The 21023-nt window shown below is 45.5% G+C and overlaps 1 protein-coding gene across 11 annotated transcripts in view; it reads left to right on the top strand.

The window, feature by feature from the left end:
* TMCC3 (transmembrane and coiled-coil domain family 3) overlaps positions 1–20679 on the top strand; it is a 244292-nt gene extending 223613 nt beyond the window's left edge. For 10 of the 11 annotated variants that reach the window (XM_023631583.2, XM_070254494.1, XM_005606515.3 and 7 more), the window contains 3 exons: positions 7726–8642; positions 10658–10793; positions 16167–20679. In XM_023631583.2, the coding sequence (XP_023487351.1) occupies positions 7726–8642; positions 10658–10793; positions 16167–16469 (1356 nt within the window). In that variant the 3' untranslated portion in view covers positions 16470–20679. Of the gene's footprint in view, positions 1–4786; positions 4941–7725; positions 8643–10657; positions 10794–16166 lie in introns of those variants that run through there. The other variant, XM_070254493.1, reaches the window with a different exon arrangement.
* Positions 20680–21023: the final 344 nt, after the last annotated feature.

The following is a 21023-nucleotide window of genomic DNA, read 5'->3' as shown; positions in this document are numbered from 1 at the left end:
GCATGCTTGGGTGGGAAAGATGCCAGAACCCCCTTGAAGTTGTTGGTTCTCGCTCACCCCTTCCCTCAGTTTCTTCTGAATGTAGGAACTAAAAGCCTCATTGACGTTTATGCTACATTTAGTCCTAAAATTGGGGCTTCCTGCTTCCCCTTCTTCAGAACTCACTGTCCCACGGCTCCCCACAAGAAGGAACTGTGAGCCTTTGCTTCACGAAGGCCAAGTTCTTCGTGCCCAGGCCTGGACAGGTGACGAGAGATGTTAGGCACTTGCTTCCCTTTCCCAAACTTGCTTATTTTTGAGGTACGTGGGGTCCCCAGAGACCCCTTCTTCTTGGAATAGCCCTCTCTGGCTTCTGCCTCCCGTTCCTGCACAGTTCCCTCCCCAGGGGACCAGGCCATCCTTTATCTGTAATTGGTACTCAATATAGGTTGCTTGATTTTCATTATCATAGCCTTCCCCTCCCCCCTTCATCAAGGCACAGTCTTTTAAAATCTGGCCTTTCCCCCCTTTAATTTTATTCTTATGTAGATTGTACAATATGCAGTAAGTCTTTACCAAGTCAGACTAATTTTGTAAGGGATTAGTTTGTGTTAATTGAAAGTGTGAGTTATAAGCTATATTGAAGAAATATGTATGTTCTAGTGCTTGTAACTCAAAGTAGGCTACCAGTCTTGCCTGGTAGAAGCTTAATGAGAAGATAATTATTTTTAATTACAATATCAAGTGTTTGTAAGTGCTTGAAGATGTTTGAAGAATTGGTTTTTGAGAACCTTAAACACTGCCTGATCTCCTCTACACTTAATTTGCAGTGTCTGTGGATAAAGGACTGAGCTATCAAAAGAACGCATATTCCAGCCCCTGTTCCAAATGGTCCTAAATGCCAATGGAATGAGATTTACTTTCCCCGCAGTCAAGAACTAGCACTTTGACGCCACTGATTTTCTTTTGTCAGAGATGCTGAGAGAGGAAGAGGTGGGGGAAAAATAAACCTTTATGGTAAAACTAGTGACTCAATTCCCGTTGTGTACACCGTGAACTTATTTCAAGTTCAGAGCGTACTGTTGTCAAACTTGAACTCTGAAAGGAAGTGAACTTTGTCTAAACAAATTAGAACAAACATTTTACCAGCACACTTTATTAATAAAAATATCCCTTTGGATACTCTGTGAAGGTCTGTAAGGTTTTTCATTGCTAGCATGCACTGGGGTAAGGTGGCTTTCTTCTAAAATATAGGTGTTGAATATTCTGTACAGGTATTACATGAATATGTGCATTGTGTCGTGATAAGGAAGCCTGTCAAGGCTTCAGGGTTATTTCTCCAGTACAGCTTCACTCAGTAAACCACGTGTTTGATGCCAGGGTTAGTGACTTGCTCAGCTTCCCGGGTTCCATGTTCACTGACTGGCTAGACATGTTGCACATGCGTGTCAAGTGACACAACATAGCAAGCAGGAGGATGGCTTAGTACCCTTGTGTATATTACTTGTAGGAAAGTGATATACAGCTCGTATTCTTCTGGTAGAACATTCAGAGGTGCCCACTTCCGGGCCAGGCTGAGCAGCCCTTGTTCTCTCGGCTCTGTCAGCCAGCATAGGGGAGGTGTCTTACCCTTCTCTCCAGGGACGTCTGTGGCTTACCTGCTGAGCGCACATAGGTCCAGATAGCACCCTTCACCTGTTAGGCCCGCAGACATCACCTGCTTCTCCATAGGTCTCTTACCTACTTTCTTTTCTGATTTTTACCTTCTGTTTCTCTCATCCTCTTTCTTCTCTTAGTGATTGTAAATGCTTGGCCATGATTCTGACAAAAGCAATGAGCTTTGTGATCCTTCTAAAATTATTTTGCCTAAATCGCTGTTTATATTTTAGAGCATGGGGGAAGAAGAATGGAATTACAGGCTGATGCAAACCTGGGATTGCTGTTGCTCCAGGCAGCAGTACCACGGCCGGGGGTAGAAAGTTCCATGGAGGATGATTTCAAGTTCAGCCGGAGGGAGAATTTTCTGACTAAGCCAAACCCTGAGAGTCCACACGTGCTCTGGATGACCATGTTAGGGACCGTGCAGACCGGTTCTCGCAGGGTTGGTGCCTGAGCTTGTCCAGCATCTTGTGAAGTCTTGTATATTTCGTGTATCTGAGCTGAGCCCCAGCTAAGCTATTTGTTATCCATGGACCTCAAAGAAATATTTATATATTCTTCATAAGCCTTACTTTTCTCATAAAATATGGTTGGTGTGAAGAATATATGAAATATGTTAAAAAAATATTTAGCATAATGCCTGACTCATAATAAAAGTACTCAGTCATTATTGTTAGGGAGGCAGGCCCGGAGACAGATGGCCTGGATTTCAGTCCTAGCTCTGCCATGTACTAGCTGTGTGCCCCTAGGCAATTTACTTAACTTCTCTGTGCCTGGTTTTTTCATCTGTAAAATAGTAATTATAGTAGAACCTATCTCAAAGTTTTTAACAAATAAGATACCACACATGTCACTAATGTGACATTTTTCCTCCGTGCACGTGGTAGGATTGTACCTCCCTGTCCTGTACCTCCCGTGAAGTTAGGGAGGGTCAATGGGATGAGTGGAAGAAGTCCTTCAGAGCCAGTGCGCAATTCACCAAGTCCCTGCCCCTGCCGTGGCCTCAGGCAGCGTTCCAGAAGGTAGAGGCTCCCTTGCAACCTGGGACCCTCAGCTGACTCCCAGCAGCCTAGTTAGCATGAACGGACGTGTTTAGCACAGCAGACTTGTTAGCATAAACCTCTTTTTTTTAAGCCACTGAGGTTTTGACATTGTTACCACAGCAAAGCCTAGGACATTCTGACTGGTGCATGATAGAAACAGCCTTGATGCTCCACCTGACATGACAGTTGAACTGAAACGTGCAAGAGTCCAGCATGTCAGCAGTGTTGACTCAGACTCCGAGGCCACGGAGACCTGTGACACCCTATGGATAGTGGACATGCAGCTCCTTTGTGGGCCTGTCTGTAACTGCCCTCGCGTGTGCTGTGACATACCTAGTGCCTGGGACGTGACGGCCAGTTGGAAGGACCTGATCCTCTCCTTGTGTGACTGGGCTCAGGTGGCTTTTCTTTCAGCAAAGGTTCATCGTATCCGGCCTCGGGACTAAGCTGGCCCTCGTTATCTGTCGCCTCGTTCTGATCTCTCTGTGCCCCTGCACCTTCTGGCCCCTCTGTGACCTCCAGAGCCTCAGGGGACTCCTGCCTCTGTCCCTGCCCTCCAAGCGTCCACAGGAGGCCCCCCCATTCTCCTTTCCAGGTCTCCTGGGTGGGGGTCTGGGTGGTGTGCCTCTGCATTGCTGTCTTTCCCTTTCTGTTCCCTTCCCTCTGGAGCTTTCGGGGTAAATACAGCATGTCCTCGGGGACCTCCCCCTTTTGAAGCCTGACCCGTGTGTCTGAGCAGCGCCAGTGCTGATGGCACTGTGCCTGCGTCCCGGTGAGTGAGGCGAGCTCACTTGGGGCGTCGTGCTGGAGGCCTGGGTGGTTGCGGAGATGACTCAGGGCCAGGTTTTGACGTCTGTCCAGGGCTTAAGCTGTTCCTTAGCTTTTGTTCCAGAACACTGAGGCGACAGTGGAAACGTCTCTGCTGTCGGAAGGAAAACATTATCAGGAATGGCTTTTCACTAGGATGCTGGTGGCCTGTCTTTCATGTAAAGTAATAATAGCTGAGTAATTCCAAGTAAACTGAAAGAGGCCAGCAGTCATTTTTAAAAACAACATTTCCTTCTGCCAAAATGGTAATTCGAGTTCTTTATTTTTTAAAAATTGGAAAATTTGAAAGCATAATAGAAAGAATGACTCCGCATAACTCCATGGTGCAAATATAACCATAGTTAACACTGGGCAGTTTGTTTTCCTTTGAGTTTTTATGTACAGGTACATTTTTAAATGAAATTGGGAAGATCACAAAGCAAACCTTTATTGAAACTATTCTCCGTGCCAGGAAGTCTTTAAGTACTTTATACACGTTACTTCTCTTATTCCTCATGACTCTTTGAAGAATCATTATCTCCATTTTATAGAAGAGGAGACTGAGGTGCAGAGAGGCCAAGTCATTTTTCCAAGGTCACACAGCTCATAAGAGTGGTGCCAAAATGGGAACCAAAGCAGCCTGTCTCCAGAGCCCAGGGTCCTGCCTGTTCCATGACGCTCTCCCAGTAAACGTGGCTTGGATTACATTTCATGGAATTGTGCAGGGTTAGTTCTGAGTTGTCTGGTTCCACCTCCTCACTCTATAGATTAGGAAATCGAAGATCACAGATGCAGTTTGCTTTACCTGAGAACACGTAGCTAGTCATTGTCAGTGCCAAAACTGGAACACGCGTCTCCTGGGCCACAGTCCACGTGCACCTTGACTCTGGGCGCCTTCGAACCTGTCGTTCTCCCCGCGTCCCAGCCCTGAAACAGCTGCACTATACTGTTGACCTCAGATTAGATGGAGGACGAGGGACCCTCACAGCTGTCTTCCCAACATGCACATGAAATGCCAGTTTGTGTTCAGGGACTGTGTTTGTGTTCAGTTGTGTACGGGACCCTGGTGATGATGTGTTAGCCGGCTCGGAATTATCCTGCAGAGCTAGGGCCATAAACGACTGACAGGTGCGGCCCAGCTTTTCACCCTCATCAAACATTTAACTGAGATTTGCTGACAAGCCCTAAGAGCGATTGATCTGAGCTTTAAATGCTGTTCCTTTCGCCAACATGGAATCTCAAGGACATACCAAGCATTGTTACAATTTTAAAGCGAGCTAGAAGTCAGCCAGCCATCTGTGTGTCAACATTCCTGCATTTAAGAGGCTGCCCTGCCCGCAGTCCGCAAGGGAACGAGGCCATTGCGTCGAGACGCCGGCGTCGGGTGGCCCGCTGCGGTGGGGATGAGCGTTAGAGGAAGGACTGGTGGTGACTTCTGCCGTGTTCTGTGAGGTGAGGTCCAGAAAGCTCTGTGTCTGCAGATGTGGTGGTGGACTTCTCAATAGAGAAGACCAAGCAGGTGGTTTTATTTTTTATAATTTATCCTGATCTTATCTGAGCTCCCAGAGGGCAAGAACAGGTTTTTAAGAATCTCGCCAACAGTGTGGAGCAAGAAAAGGCAAGAAGAGTACGTGATGTATTAGTCAAAATGAATGTATCCTGTTAGAAGTCAGCCTTGTGCTTAGACCGGGAGGCGAGGGTGACGTGGTTGACGGGGCAAAAGAGGAGCGTCTGTTCTGTTTTTTAAACTGGGTCCTGGTCACACAGTGTGTTCAGTTTGTGAAAACTCACTGACTTTTATCTTTATTAAATATGCTCTTTTCTATGTGTAAATTTTACGTCAAAAGTTTCAAGGTCCTTATTTGTGTTTGTGTATCTTGCTACACATCGATACTCAGAAAATCTCCATTTAGTTGAATCAGTTTGAAATGATGTCAGATCTATTACCTAGGTGTTGGGAAAACCTGTCTACCTGGAACTGTCTGGTCTGGATGGGCAGAACTTCCAAGGTCATCTTTGAGTCTTATCAAAATGTATCCTAGATGACTTCAGGGTTGACTCTCCTGGGATAAAGAATGATGTCACTTTAGTTCAGCCGACATTTATGGATGGCCTCCTGTGAATAAGGGGCAGTGCTAGCACTACAAGCTGGGTACAGGTGTGGCACCATCTCTCCCCTAAGGAGCCTGCGCTCTGGGGCGGTGAAAGTCCACAGATGAGTGATAAAAGAGGAGGAAAGTGGCACCACCAAAGCACCACGGAGCATCATGGAAAGGAAAGGCAGCTTTCCAACGAGACTAGGAAAAGCTTCATGGAGGAGTGACATTTTGAAATGGATCTTAAAGAATGTGTAGGATTTTGATAAGCAGTGGTGGATGGGTGGCAGGCATTGAGAATATCATACATCCGAGGAAATCCATAGAAAATTCATGTACGTTCTGGAAACTTTGGGTTGTATGGTTCGCTTAAGATGAATGGCATCCATTAGGTGCAAGGCTAGGCCTGAAAGGTAAGCGAGGGCCTTACAGTGGCCAGGCTGTGTTGTTTAATTTGGGAGCCATTAGTGGGCAAAAGAAAGTTTCTGAGAAGTAGAGTAGTGTAATCAGATGGGATCCCTCCAGTAAAATCAAATCTCCAGCCTTGTGATTGTATGATCACTGTTAATTACCCTGTCTGCCCCAAATAAACATTTCCTAGGTTTAGTGCATTCTTTGTCACTGTAATTTGAGCCCATTCTAGTTTGGGTTGACTAGTGAGCCATACGTCCATAGCTTCCTTGAGCTTCCTGTGGTCGTCTCTCTGGACTTGAAGATGGTTGTGATGTACCTTCTTTAGTCCCTGCACCCATCCCTCCCTCTTGACCAGGTGAAGTCACAGTTCCTGTACCCTGTTGTCATACATCTGAGTTGTGTAGGAGGCCTGACCCACTGAGCTGGGATCGGGTTCATCTCTGCCATTGGGCTCCCTCCTCTGCGAAAAAATACTGGGCAGGATTTTTCATGTGGCAAAGTGTTGTTAATCCTCATTGTTGGAAATGGTCTGCATTCAAGTCTAGCTCACTTGGGCAGTGTGAGGTCTCTTATCGTCTTACTAATTTTTTTGCTGGGTCAGCCTACTGTCCCCTAAAAAAAGTAACTTGTGCTGAATATTGTCTTGTCTCCCATTCAGTTTCTGCTGAGACTATGTCAAGGCATGGTTCTATTCAAAGCCTCCTTAACGTGACAAGTAAGGTGCTTCAGTGTACATCTTACGAATCTTTGTTTCGAGATGGTGTTCAGACTCCTCAAAGACCAGTTGTTAGTCCTCTGGGGACACTAGTAGTAGAAAGTCCTGATGTGGAAAGAGGACCAGAGTTAAGGTGACTTGGATTCAAATCCTGGCTCTTTAACTCTCAGTATGGATTTAACACATGCTTTGCCTGGGCTGGTGGCGGGGATCAGACAAGACAGCCCACGTGAATACCCACAGCGCTTGGCACACAGATGACGCTCGCCTTTCCCTTTCAGAGCACAAGCCAGCCACGCCCCTTGCCAGGGCGCTCAATGATACTTTGCCTTCTTTTCTCCAGGTGGCCCTTGAGTGAGAAAGCTATTTCACATGGTCTTAGAACTATCACTGTTTTGTTTTTCAATCACCGTGGTTGTGGTTTGGGGTTGTTTCCACATCAAAATACTGTTGTCGTATTACTCAATTATTAAAATTATCCTTGTACTGTATTCTGTCACATCTGTTTAATGATTCTGTTAAGAAAATAATGTCTTGTGTTGATGAATGTACCTGCTGGAAATTTACTTTTTTTTTTCTTTTTTCCTTCTCCCTCTGTTAAATGATTGCGTTCTGAATTGGATGCGTTGCCTACAAGGGTGAAGTTCCCAGTGAAGGGGGCGTGGTGGGCATCCTGATTACCTGGCACTTTGGGAAGCCAGAACCAACTGGTCACCTCGTTCCCTTATGCGTTTTCTACCCTGGCAACTGAAAGCTGCCATCTAGTCAGAGAGAAAGTTGGGTACCCTAGGAGATCTGGATCTCACGGTTGGTTAGTACACAGGGATGCAGGAAAGAGTGGGACTATCCTGTGGTTCAACTTGCGAAGAGAGTAGGGAGTTTTTATCTTGTGAACACTTGCAGTTTGAAAATCTGGGACTTGAAGTATGGCTGCTGTGTGTGTACAGATTCTGTCACGGTCGTTGTCCTTCTGACTTCAAATCTGAAAGCACTCCTGCCATGTCTCTTTCAGGTAGAGCGTCATGACATGAATACCCTAAGCCTGCCCCTCAACATACGCCGAGGGGGCTCAGACACCAACCTCAACTTCGACGTACCAGATGGCATCCTGGACTTCCACAAGGTCAAACTCAGCGCGGACAGCCTGAAGCAGAAAATCCTAAAGGTAACAGAGCAGATAAAAATAGAGCAGACGTCCCGTGATGGGAACGTGGCGGAGTATCTGAAGCTGGTCAGCAGCGCGGACAAGCAGCAGGCCAGCCGGATCAAGCAAGTCTTTGAGAAGAAGAATCAGAAGTCAGCTCACTCGATCGCCCAGCTGCAGAAGAAATTAGAACAGTATCATAGAAAGCTCAAGGAGATCGAACAGAACGGAGCCTCCAAAAGCTCAAAAGACTTTTCCAAAGACCACCTGAAGGACATCCAGCACTCTCTGAAAGATGCCCAAGCCAAGTCTCGAACGGCGCCCGGCAACATGGAGAGCAGTAAATCGGGCATGCCAGGGGTGTCCCTCACTCCTCCCGTGTTCGTCTTCAGTAAGTCCAGGGAGTTTGCCAACCTGATCCGGAATAAGTTTGGCAGCGCCGACAACATCGCTCACTTAAAGAATTCCTTAGAGGAGTTTAGGCCCGAGGCGAGTGCCAGGGTCTACGGGGGCAGCGCGACCATTGTGAACAAGCCCAAGTATGGCAGTGACGACGAGTGTTCAAGTGGCACGTCGGGTTCCGCCGACAGCAATGGGAACCAGTCGTTTGGGGCTGGTGGAGCCGGCACGCTGGACAGCCAGGGGAAGCTCACCATGATCCTGGAGGAGCTGCGGGAGATCAAGGACACCCAGGCACAGCTGGCTGAGGACATCGAGGCGCTGAAGGTGCAGTTTAAGAGAGAATATGGTTTTATTTCTCAGACCCTGCAAGAGGAGAGATACAGGTATTTCAGACTCTTCTTTTAGAAGCATGAGTTAATAATTGCAGAGAGATTGTCTGCTTGAAAATGATGTGCTAACGGTTGTGTTTTCCATAAATATGGATATGGGTCAAAAGGCAGTTAGGAATCAATAGATCTTTCCATATTTCATGATTCTAAGCTTTTTAATTTGCGGCTTATAGTTTAGAGAAAGACGTTATACTTGTGGAACTATTAAAATGTCACCGTATAGTCTATGACTCATGTGCATATTAAGCTCCTAATTCAGTAGACTTCTGTTGTAAAGTCTCATTACACTAATTCAGAGATCACTATTTGATTTCCCTCCGTAATAACCGTCAAGTAAAACACTAATTTATTGTCCAGCCAGGTAGATTTTATTTGGTATATCAGTCTTGAAGTCTTTATATAGTGTATTTTTTTAACGTACTATATTTTGCCTGTCAAACTTTTCACCCTAAATGAAGAGCTTTCCAAAGAAATCTTAAGAGTGAAGTATAAATTCAAATCTTGTAGATTATATGAGCTAATTTTAAAAGGTATTGTGTAGGCTGGCTTTTATGTGCTTATAGCTTATTAATGGAAGGTGGGTATGCCCAGATAGGAGGTGATTTTCCACCGTTTTACCAAGAAAAAGATCCCCCAAAAGTTTTCTGATCAAAATGAATACGTTAACTTCTAGAAAAGTAGATAAAAAAGTGAATGCCAATTACATACTGTAAGATTTAAATTTTGACTTTAGCTTACATGTTTTACATCTGACATGTGGTTTTATGTAAGTATTAATTTAGAAATGTGCCTTTTTTCAGCTCTCATATTTTATGACACACATTTTTTAAACTTCCCGCATATGTCTTTGATTCGGGTTTCTTTGTCACGTAAGAGCTGTTGTAGAGTCACCGCTTTTCCAGATAACACTGACTTCGACTCCATCTCAGGAGTCTGGGATGCAGCACTCTCTGGACCAAATTTTATCCCAAGTCACAAGTACCCGTTTACATAAAGTTAGGGCAGGTTTTGTTCTCATGTGTCACGTAGTTGTTTGTCATCTCTATAATTCAGCCTCTCACTCTGTTGCTCACTTTAAGGGATCTTTAAAAGACTGGTTTGCAACACCAACAATGGACACCAATGAAGTGCTGCCTGAGAATAATCGTTAAATCTGTATTAAGTTTTTTGTTTCTCATTTTTTTAAATGATTCTATCGGGTGACGTATACGAGCATCTAAAACGAGCGTTGATCGAAGTCACTCCAGGCTAATCATCTTCCCCAAATAGTACCTCCTGTTTCAAAATAAGCAGTGTGAGTTTTCAGATACCAGACAAATTCCTCTTCTGAGATGGGTGGGGGATGGGAACGGGACTCTGTACTTCAGTTACTTTAGATTTGGACTTTTAGAAATACCACCTGATAAGCCATCTATGATTTGTAGCAAGCTTAATTTTTTATTGGTATTTAAGTTCCAAGAGCTGAAAAACGTATTCAGAATCGGTATGCGCCCTGGGAAATAGTGGAATTGGCTCCGTTGTAGGAGTTGGTTCTTTCCTCTTTGGCTCTCTGGCTCCTGAGAGCCGCGGCCGTGAACCACCAGGCGCTGTGGGGCAGGAGAGGGAGAAGCACCCAGATGCCAGCGGGTCCTTGTCTTGAGTGGGAGCCCGGACAGCCCTGTCTCCTGGCTGGCCCTGGTGAATGCGCCAGCTGATGAGGTCTGGCCTCTCGTCACCGCAGCCAGCCAAGTTGCTCATCTGATGTGGGTGGAAAAGCCAGATTTGGTTTGCACGGAACTGGGTGGTGAGGACAGAGTTGAGACTGCCGGTGTTTCTAGAGCCAGAATTCGGTGTTATCCAAAGACCTGTTCCCCACAGCCAGACTTACTCTTTTGGAAGCAGTCTGCCAGGGGATGAAAACAAGCCAAGGGGCACTGGCAGCAGTGAGATATAAAGGACGTAATTCTAGAATGTGCCATTAGAAGACCTTTGAAGTGTCATGCTCAGAATCGGCTGCTCTCTTTGCAAAGGTACGAGCGATTGGAAGACCAGCTCCATGACATGACGGACCTGCATCAGCACGAGACGGCCAACCTGAAACAGGAGCTGGCCAGCATCGAGGAGAAGGTAGCCTACCAGGCGTACGAGCGCTCGCGGGACATCCAGGTACCTTTCCCCTGACGTTAGACACTCGTGCGGCTCTTTCCAGCCTTGACTCCATTGAACACATTAAGTGTGGTACCGCGAAGCCCTGAAGGACTTCTGGCACATAGAGCAGAATGTTTTCTCTGCACAAACGTTTCTCCACCTTATTAACCCCGTTAGCTCATGCACAGATGTCACTGAGTAAAGAGGCCAGTCTCTGTGCACTTTCTGCCTAAATTAGTTGACAAATATTTATTATCTACCCCAAATCCATCACCTGTACCCTTTTCTCCCCAGCAACACCAAATTTTCTTTTTTTGTTTTTTGATGAGGAAGATTGTCCCTGAGCTAACATTTGTGCCCATCTTCCTCTATTTTATATATGGGACGTCGCCTCAGCGTGGCTTGATGAGCGGTGTGTAGTTCCACACCCAGGATCCGAACTGGTGAATCCTGGGCCACCAAAGCAGGGCACACACACTTAACCACTGGGCCATGGGGCTGGCCCCAACGCCAAAATTTTAAAAAATTTTAAAACATGAAACAAACGTTGCCTTCAAGAAGCTTTTACTGCCTAGATGGGGAGTCAGGAGTAGCTCAGCTGCGAAACAGCTCACGACAACGTGAGCAAGGGCCAGATTACATGGCGCAGACACTCAGAGCCACAGAAATTCAGTCATGCGATGCCCAGCAAGCTGTGGACTAGTGGAGCCATCGGTCGTTAGTGGTCAAACTGGATTTCAGCCCCAGGTCTGCCACTTGCCAGCTGTGTGGCCCTGAGCAAAGCTTGAGGCTGTCCACTCATCTGTAAGATAACAGCTTTCTATCTGTAAGAATGCCAAGCACTCAAGTGCATACCATGGGCCAAGCTCGAGCAAAGCACTTACATGTCTCTTTTTTCCCCATTTACTCCTCACAGCAACCCTTTAAGGTAATTCCTGCCATTCTCCCCATTTCTCAGACGTGAAGACCAAGGCACAGAGAGGTTAAGGGACTTGAACAGGGTCTTGCAAATAATCCTTGAGTCATGAATATGAGCGAATGTCCTGGAGAAGGTGGGACTTGAAGGGATGGATGGAAGGAAGAGGTAACTGGATCAGTATAAACGGGGGCATGTTCCAGTATTAATGTGCTGCTGGTGTGCAGTGAAACAACCTGGGCTTCTGGAGCGCCTTTTCAATTTATTTTGCTGTTAGAGGGTCTCTCCCCCACCCCCCAGTTTTATTGGGGATATAATTGACATATAACTTTATATTAGTTTAAGGTATACAGCCTAAAGATTTGATTTTTGTAGATATTGTGAAATGACACCGTAAGAAGTCTAGTTAGCATCCACCACCTCACACAGTTGCAATTTTTTTCTTCTGATGAGAACTTTTCAGATCTACTGTCTTAGCAACTTTCAAATATATAATACAGTATTGTTAACTGTAGTTGCCATGCTGTACATTACATCCCCAGGACTTAATTATCTTATAACTGCAAGTGTGTCCCTTTTGACTGCTTTCACCCATTCTGCCTACCCCCCACCTCTGGCAACCACCAGTCTGTTTTCTGTTTCTATGAGTTTGACTTTTTTAGATTCCACACGTAAGTGAAATCCAACAGTATTTATCTTTCTGTGTCTGACTTTTTTTTTTTTTTTTTTTGAGGAAGATTAGCCCTGAGCTAACTACTTCCAATCCTCCTCTTTTTGCTAAGGAAGACTGCCCCTGAGCTAACATCCATGCCCGTCTTCCTCTACTTTATATGTGGGACACCTGCCACAGCATGGCTTGCCAAGAGGTGCCATGTCCATACCTGGGATCCGAACCAGCGAACCCTGGGCCGCTTAAGCGGAACATGCACACTTAACCGCTGTGCCACCGGGCCGGCCCCCATGTTTCCGTGTCTTGACGGTTGTGAATAATTTCAGTGAAGATGGGGGTACAGATATCTCTCCTAGATTTCATTTACTTTGGGTAAACAGCCAGAAGTGGAATTGCCACATCCTATGGCAGGTCTATTTTTAATCTTTTGAGGAACCTCCAAACTGTTTTCCATAGTGGCTGTACCAATGTACATTCCATTGATCACCTTTTTTAAAAAAATGAAAAAATGTACTCTTCAAGTAAAGCTCAGCTCCATTACAAATTTTCTCTGTAGGCAGTGGTTATTTTCTCCAGCCCCACCTCTACAAGGGAGAAAACTGAGACGTAGAGAGAGATTTCTCCCACAGTGTGTGAGCTGGAGTCTCGGCTCCCCGCGTTTTGTTCCCCTCTGTGTCGAGGCCTGAGCCTGTGCTTAACCCCAGTCGTTGGCTTGGACAATTCTGGGAGCCACAGTCTCAGAGCTCAAAGGAAACGTTTGCCTGTGAAGATCGTGGGGCAGAAGACACTTGGGGATTTCTGCCCCTGCTGTGGGTTAGCAGATCAGCTTCGCCGCTGACTGGTTTGAAAAATGTGACCCCTTTTCAACGTTAAGTGTTGCCAGGTGAACAGTGCTGTCAGTTTTATTCGATCATTCTATTTTAGAACATGTCTGGGATGCCACTGGAGTGTGTCTGAATGTGTGCTTTTCTTTTTTAGGGGATAATTTGGGTTAATATTGTTTTTCCTTTTTTAAAGAAACATACTTTAGGGATGAAGGGGTAAGATAAAGGGAGGGACTTCACAAAGGAAGCTTAGAAAGTCAGAAGAATTCGTTTCAACACTTTCTGGTTTCGTCTCTAGCTCAGAATTGCAAAGAGGACATTAGTACGAGTGATGGGAGGGGGGTCTTTCTGGTCATGATGGTTAGAACCCTGCCTCTACCACTTACTCTGTCACCCTGGACAGGTCAGCTCTCTGTGCTGTGTCTCAGTGTCCTCATCTATAAGGTAGAAGTATTAATGAGCTCTACCTCAAAAGGTTGTCAAGAAGATGAAATGAGATAATACATGGCAAGTGCTTGAATCCTTGCCTGACACTTAATAGACAGTCAAAAAATACATGCTGGCTGTTCTTTGCATTCTATTGGTGAGGCGCCATCTTCCTCAGGGCTTCTCGCAGTTGGGCTTGCTCAGCCTCATCTTTCTTTCTTGTTCCTTTTGATCTTGCGGACAGGGTTACACAAGAGGACAGGCCAAGACAGATGACAGTGGCTGTTGCCTCTAGGGACGCAAGGCTGGCGGTGTTTTAAGCAATAGAGGTTTCTTTTGTTTTTAACCCTGAATTCCCAGTTAAAAGGGTTTAAAGATAATCCTCTCCTCTGTTCCTATCTCCAGGAAGTTAAATACTGGACCCAAGGAAGTACTGAAGATTGTGGGGCTGAATATGTCTTAGTGGGAGCTTGGACCCACTAAGGGCTGCAAATTCCTTGCAATTCACTACTTAGTTTCCTTGGAGTTTTCTTTTGGTTGAAAACTTTGACAGCAATTCTAAGGCAATTCTAGGATCAGTCTACTTAGATATGTAATTCATTTGCCCAATCCAAGATTAATGAATATGCCTGAAATGTTGATCTTTTGTCTTGTTCTGTCACCTTTTCCGTGCCTTGCCTAAACTGAAGGAAACCTTGGGCCCAAGTGGTTGAAAGGAATGCATGATTTCTGGGGCGCATGCCTATTATCGTTGAAAACCAGCACTTTTTAGAACGTGAAGATCTGAAGAAGTTTTACCCTTTTTGTGGGTAGCCTGTGTAATGAAAAGTTACTATAGTAACAGAACCTTGTTCCTTGGCCCATAGAGAATATTCAGCAGAAGAAAAGCAAATCAATGCTGGAGCCATTATGCTTATTTAAAATCTGAAAAGATGGCTGTCTCTATTTGAATTGAGCAAACACCTGTTGGTGAATGAGTTACAGTGGGCTATGGACGAAATGGAGCTCGGTTTGTGTACTGCCTCTAGTTAGGTTCTTTTCTCCCAAGAGGCGTAGGGTTTTTCCTCCCTCGAGCCTCACAGCCCGTTACTGGCACCCCGTCTCTGGAGTATTCAGCCAGGGCGTAGCCCCCGCTGCACACCTGGCTCTGGCTCCGAGCACGGTGGGCCTCATCTCCATCCTCAGGCAGCCGTGGGCTCTTGGTTGGGGAGGAGGGCTGGCGGGAGGCTTGACCTGGTCTGATGGGTTCAGGAAAGCCCCCCTCAGGACGTGACAGTCGAGGTGGGACCTGAAAGGCAAATGTTAGATCCAGAGATGAAGAGAGGACGGAGCTGAGAGGCACACATTTCAGGCACAGTACACAGCACGTACAAAGGCCCGAACATGCTCCTTTCAGAACTTTAAAAAGCCAGTATGGCTAGAACCCGTGAGGGGGCAGGGGGCTGGCATTAAGTGAGGCAGGAGAGAGTAGCTGGGCCTGAGCTGTGCAAGACCTCAAAGGGCCATGTTCCAGATTTGAAAGCTTTATGAAAAGGAGTGACATCGGATATGCATCTTTGGGTTGCTGTGTGGAAAATGGATTCACTGGGGCTGAGGAGCAAGGGTGTGTGGAGAAGTTAGTGTGAGCTTATCACAAGCAAGAGGTCCTGGTGACTTAGCTTGGGTGGTGACTAGGGGAGGGGAGAGAAATGGACCAATTGAGATAGATAGCGGATGTTGCACCAATGAGGCTGGGTGGTGGATTAGATGAGAGGGGTATCGAGGAATGCCTCTCAGGCTTCAGGTTCCCTGAGAAGGGAACACTGGGAGGGAAACACGGTTGACAGCAGGTAGCAGGTAGGTGCAACACGTGAATCCACATTTGGCCATGTTGCATTTGAGGTGCTTTTAAGAAGCTCAGATGGAGATGTCAAGGAGGCATGTGGGTCGATCTCAGAAGAGATGGCTGGGCTAGAGATATGCTCGGAGTCCCCGTGCCTCAGTAATTGAAGCCTTGGAAAGAGTGAGATCTGGGCATAACGTCCTGAGGAATGCAGTGTTCAAAGAGCAGGAAGAAGCAGAGTTGCCCCACGGTCAGTCCCGTCCCCTCACTTCTCCCTCCATCCTAGGGTGCACGCAGGCCTGAGCAGTGGAAATAAGGACTAGCAATTGGAGATACCACCTACTCCATGCCTGGAGGTAGTCGGCAATCACAAAATGGAACCCCACCCCTTCTCTGTTTTGTCCCCTATGGTACAACAGATGCCAACATTTTATGCACTTTATTTCAAATATGGGTGGAGTCGAAAAACTTAACCCTGATTCCTCATTCGTGGTGTCTTATGGTTGCCACACATGCTCATCCTGTCCGTGAACAATAGGATAAACTAGGCCTTGCGATTCCTCTTTTGCTTCTTTGTCTGTCATCGTCCTCATCATTGTCATTTCAGCTATTTGAAGCTGCCTGAGCATCCAGCATTCTGAGCTGGGGGGCTTGCATGCATGTCCGAGCACGCGCTCACGCATTGCCCGTGGTCTCAACAGCGTTTGATCCTCGCTCTTCCTCTTGCCTACAGGAAGCCTTGGAGTCCTGCCAGACTCGCATCTCGAAGCTGGAGCTGCACCAGCAGGAGCAGCAGGTGCTGCAGACGGACACCGTGAATGCCAAAGTTCTCCTGGGCAAGTGCATCAACGTGGTCCTGGCCTTCATGACTGTGATCTTGGTGTGCGTGTCTACCATCGCCAAGTTCGTCTCGCCCATGATGAAGAGCCGCTTCCACATTGTCGGCACCTTCTTTGCTGTGACTCTTCTTGCAATATTTTGTAAAAACTGGGACCATATTCTGTGTGCCATAGAAAGGATAATAATACCAAGATGAGGCTCACTGCCTGCTGTCCTCCAGTTCTTTCAAGTTGTTATTTTAAAGAAAACTCTGTGCATTCTCCCAAACTTTAAAAAGAGGTGGTGCCGACGGAAGATTACGAGGAGGACTGGGCTGTGCGTTGTAAATAACTCCGAGTCTCTGAACTTGGTAGCAGTTACCAGCTCAGCCTCTGCCTGGTTAACGTGACTCTGTTTCCGAGCTCTCCCCACCTTGCTCTCTGCCTTAATCAGACCAGATTTCCTGCCCGCCTGACTAGCCCAGTGTAGTAAACCTCTGATTATTGACCACCTGCATAACTAGTGATGCAGAAGACAAAGGGTTTTCAATCTCTGTAGCCTCTTTCAAAATTGAGCTTTACTGTTGCCACTGGTGCATTTTCCCTGAGTCCTGTACGCAGCAAGGATGTGCCACGACTTGGGGACGGGAAGGAGCACGGGCGCTGGCTGTGTTGAATACTTGTGGCCCATGGAAGCACAGGAAATCTCGAGTAATCTGTCCCCCTTGTCCACAGATGCCCGTAGGTCCCATATGTATCCAGTGTCCACAGTGGTCAATTACGTGTGACTCTTCGTAACATGGAAATCTCATCACACACCCGTTTATCCGTCAGAAGTCTGACTTAGGTGTTCTGTTGCACTTTAGGTGGTAAGACACGAGGGTTTATGAATGGGGCTTTGCCTCTTTACCCCCAGGGAGCTGCACACCTGATTTCATTTTCACAGGCTATCGAATGCCCCACCTTCAAAGCATGCAGAAATGCTTCCAAACCCCTCCTCAAATCGTGGTTTTAACGTTAATTCGGGGTCCTGCGAGCACTGCTCTGGAGTTTGTGTCTCGGCAAATCTTAATTCTGAGAAACCGCTTTCGAGGATGTGATTCACTTTCTGTGATTCACTTTATTCACAGGGCTGCGAGGGATTGCAAAGCTTACTCAGTAAATGAAAACAAATGATGCTCGTCTTGCAGGGTTTTTTTCTCAGAGAAGGACAGCAGGCTCATAGTTTATTAAACTAACGTGCACTGAGATAGGAACCCTGGAAGCAGGAAGAAGGTATGGCATGTGGTCTAAGTGGGTGGCAGTTAGATCAGTGGGAACAACTCACTTGGATGGAGAAGGTCCTCTTAGGACCCTGAAAGACCAGGGGGAATTGAATAAATTAGATCCAGTGTCTGAGTCAAGGTCGCCACATGTCTCTTAGGATCTTACTGAAAGTGAGTTCTAAGGTAATAGAGTGGCCACACTTCCACTGAGGTGAGAGCATTCAAAGTTGACATCTTTGGCCTCTTTGGGGATGCCATTCGCTGTCTTTAGCCCAGATGATGCTTTCCTTTAAATCTCTTTCCCTGTGTACATAACAAAAAGGAAAACAGAGAAGATTTTAACAGAAACTGCTATTCAGCCCACCACCCCCTCCATCATATGAAGGCGGAAAGATACATGTTAGTGTACATTTTCTTCTAGGAAACATCAGATCACCCAGATTAAGTGCAATATTTTGCAAACAGCTGCTCTTAGGGAAATCTCCTGAAAAAATGTGACAGTGTGCCATGGTCTGAGAGAATGGAACAGTCAAGCATTTTGTACAAGTCCAGTGTGTGTGAGACTCATACAACTCAGAGCTTTCTCTTTTTTTTTTAAGTTTACAATTCACTGGTTTTAGTAAATTCACTAACTTAGGCAACTATCTAATTCCATATCTAACTCAAGCTTTTTAAAATAATAAACATCATTTCTTGAAATCTTTGGCTATATAGTATTCTGGATTCAGGGAAGAGGGAGTTACTGGTCCCACCCCCATCTCGTGGCTGTGTCAGACTCTCCCTGCGTCCCCCAAGTTCGCTGTCAATACACTGTGATACATCAAATCCAGGGGACAGAAAAGGGTTCCAGGCTCAGGGCAGGAAGGGAGGAAGAATGGTATGCTTCCTTTTGCTTTTATATTTCAATGGCTGGCATCCCCCTTTATCTGTGGGCATCAGTCTCCATGTGGGCTGAGGGCTGGGTGCAACTTACACCCCTAAAATAAGCGGCCTTCTGGGTGGGCTCCTTTTGATCTCTATGGATCTTTCTCAGGCACTTTGGACATGCCAGGGGTTGGGGTGGGTATAGATGCTGCTCTTAGTTTAGGGAGAGTGAGATTTCTAGCCCTGGAGGTTAAGGGCTCTGGGAGGATTCTAGAAAACTTGGGGTTCCTTCTCAGGTCTCCACACTCCGCTCGTCACTCAGCCTAGCAAGTTTGCTTTGGCGCTTTCCAGACCTGTGAACAGTGAGTCTCCTCCCCAGGGGGAGAAGTGGAGAAGACGACGGAAAGGAACACAGTCCGCCCCCTCCAGTCTAGAGCGGTTAACAGAAGCTGCTAGAAACTGGCTCTCTTCAGAAGTATCATGGCGTCTAAATCAGCCCACCTGGTCATGAATTCTTTTTAAAGAATTCATATTTCCAATGATTCTCATTAAATATCAAATAATGTTGTTTTCACCTGGATGTGCTCAGCCTGCACGGCATATTTATTTTGGAGTCTTGCTGAAAGTTCCTGAAGCTTTTTAATAAGATTATATACTCCAAGGAGACTTGCACTCTCTCTCTGCAGTTTTTTATTCTCTTCTTTGGGAATGAACCCCCTCTACTGCTTGTTTTCTTCACTGTGTAAGGAGATTAAATAAAGTTTTATAAATATACAATTAAAAACAGTGATCTAGCTATGACGTATCCTGGAATTGGATATTTAATTTGCACTTAAGCCAACGCCCTTTTCCCCCACCTTTCACAGGTGGTAAATGTCTCGTGCATGCCTAAAGATGACACCAGCTATTGGACACTCAGTGAACATTCGTGAGGAATTTAAGACGCTGGCCCTTGGGTTCTGGCACTGGGCTTTTTGGTGACATATTATTTTCATGATCACCAAGATAATGATAGTTTGCTGAGGACAAAACAAAAACCTAAAAATACTCTCTTGTGGGTTTTGAATCGGTTAGTCCAGCTTATATCTTGAGTATGATTAAGCCAGAACAAAACATCCTCCCCCAAACCCCCGCAAAAAAGTCAAACTTGAAATGAAGCAGAAAACAAAAGGACTCCACTGCTGGTTTTGGACAGTGAAAGTAGGATCAGTCCCAGGTTTCTAGCTTGTCCCATTAGTGGTTTTGCTTACATAGTTGTTGTAATCTATTGATAAACTGAAGTCTTCTGCCGCTGCTCCCCTTTGCATTTCAGCCCGTAATGCTGTTATCCCTGTCTGTCAATTAGCATCCATGCGATTCTAGCTCCTCTCCTACTTTGTCACTCTTGTTTTCGTTTGAATATTGCCCCACTATGTATGTTTATTGCCCTGCTATTTCTCTGGCACATCAGGTTTAATTATGTTCAATAATAGCGAGGGGAACCAGGTTCCCTCAGGCAACTAATTACTTTTGTCCTTTTTGTTTGGATTTGAAATACCGAATTATTTTGCATCAAATGGGAACGTTTTTGTATTGAATCCAAATCTAATTATGTTGGTTGGGGAAAACATTTAAATATACTTGTTAATATGAATGTGTGATTAAACAACCTATTTTGCATATTTCTATAATTTTGAGGAACGGGGGTAGGGGTAAGACAAAATGGCATTATTTAAAATTCAGGGCTTTATCTGGAGAGAGAGATTGCAAGAAGTGTAGCACGTGTGCTGAGGAAGGAATTGATCTAAAAAGACCAATCCCTGGGAAGAATGAGATTGGCCTGTTTACATCAGAAGTATTCAAGAAGCTAGAAGAAAAATAGTACAGTTAATAAGAGTTTGGTAACCCATAAGCTGTAAAGCAGAACTAACCTGCGATTTTCTAAAGTCAGTACAATTCTCTGTTTATAAGAAGCTGGAAAGTAATGTACCTCGATTGTTTTGGGAACGATTTATGTGTTACAATTTTAATTTATTTAAAGCTGTGTTTGTCCTAAGAGAAATGTTTTAACAAAACGTGCTTTCCGACGAAGATCTGTTTAGGCAGTAGTTAGCAGCTCTGAAAGTAGAAACTGGAAGTGTTTATTGTGAGGTCTGTGGAGAATTTCCATTTTGTGGGATCCTATATAGTTTTGTGTCAGCCTAAAATTGTGAATTCTCTGTAGATCTTCATCCCATTCAAAGCAGGAGCCGTTATTTTTTTAAACAAACACTTGATGTTAGCTTTGATGTTAAATAAAGAGCTAGATTTCTTAAATTTTCACATTGGTCAGAGCCCATCTCAATAGCAAACTTGTCTACGTGTGTGTATAATCAGTTTTTTAAGTAGACTTTTTTACAGCAGTCTTAGGGTCACAGCAAACGTGATCGGAAGGTACAGAGATTTCCCGCGTACCCCTTGTCCCCCACAGCCATAGCCTCCCCTACCATCAGCATCCCCGACCAGAGGGTACATTTGTTACAGTTGATGAACCTACATTAACATGTCATTATCACCCAAAATCCATCATTTTCATTAGGATGCACTCTTGTATATTCTATGGCTTTTGACAAAAGTGTACTGATGTGTATCCACCAATCTAGTATCACCCAGAGTAGTTACACT

This window comes from Equus caballus, chromosome 28, assembly GCF_041296265.1.
Source record: "Equus caballus isolate H_3958 breed thoroughbred chromosome 28, TB-T2T, whole genome shotgun sequence".
NCBI classification, from domain to species: domain Eukaryota; kingdom Metazoa; phylum Chordata; class Mammalia; order Perissodactyla; family Equidae; genus Equus; species Equus caballus.
The sequence above is the reverse complement of the archived record's forward strand: the minus strand, read 5'-3'. Positions and strand labels throughout refer to the sequence as shown.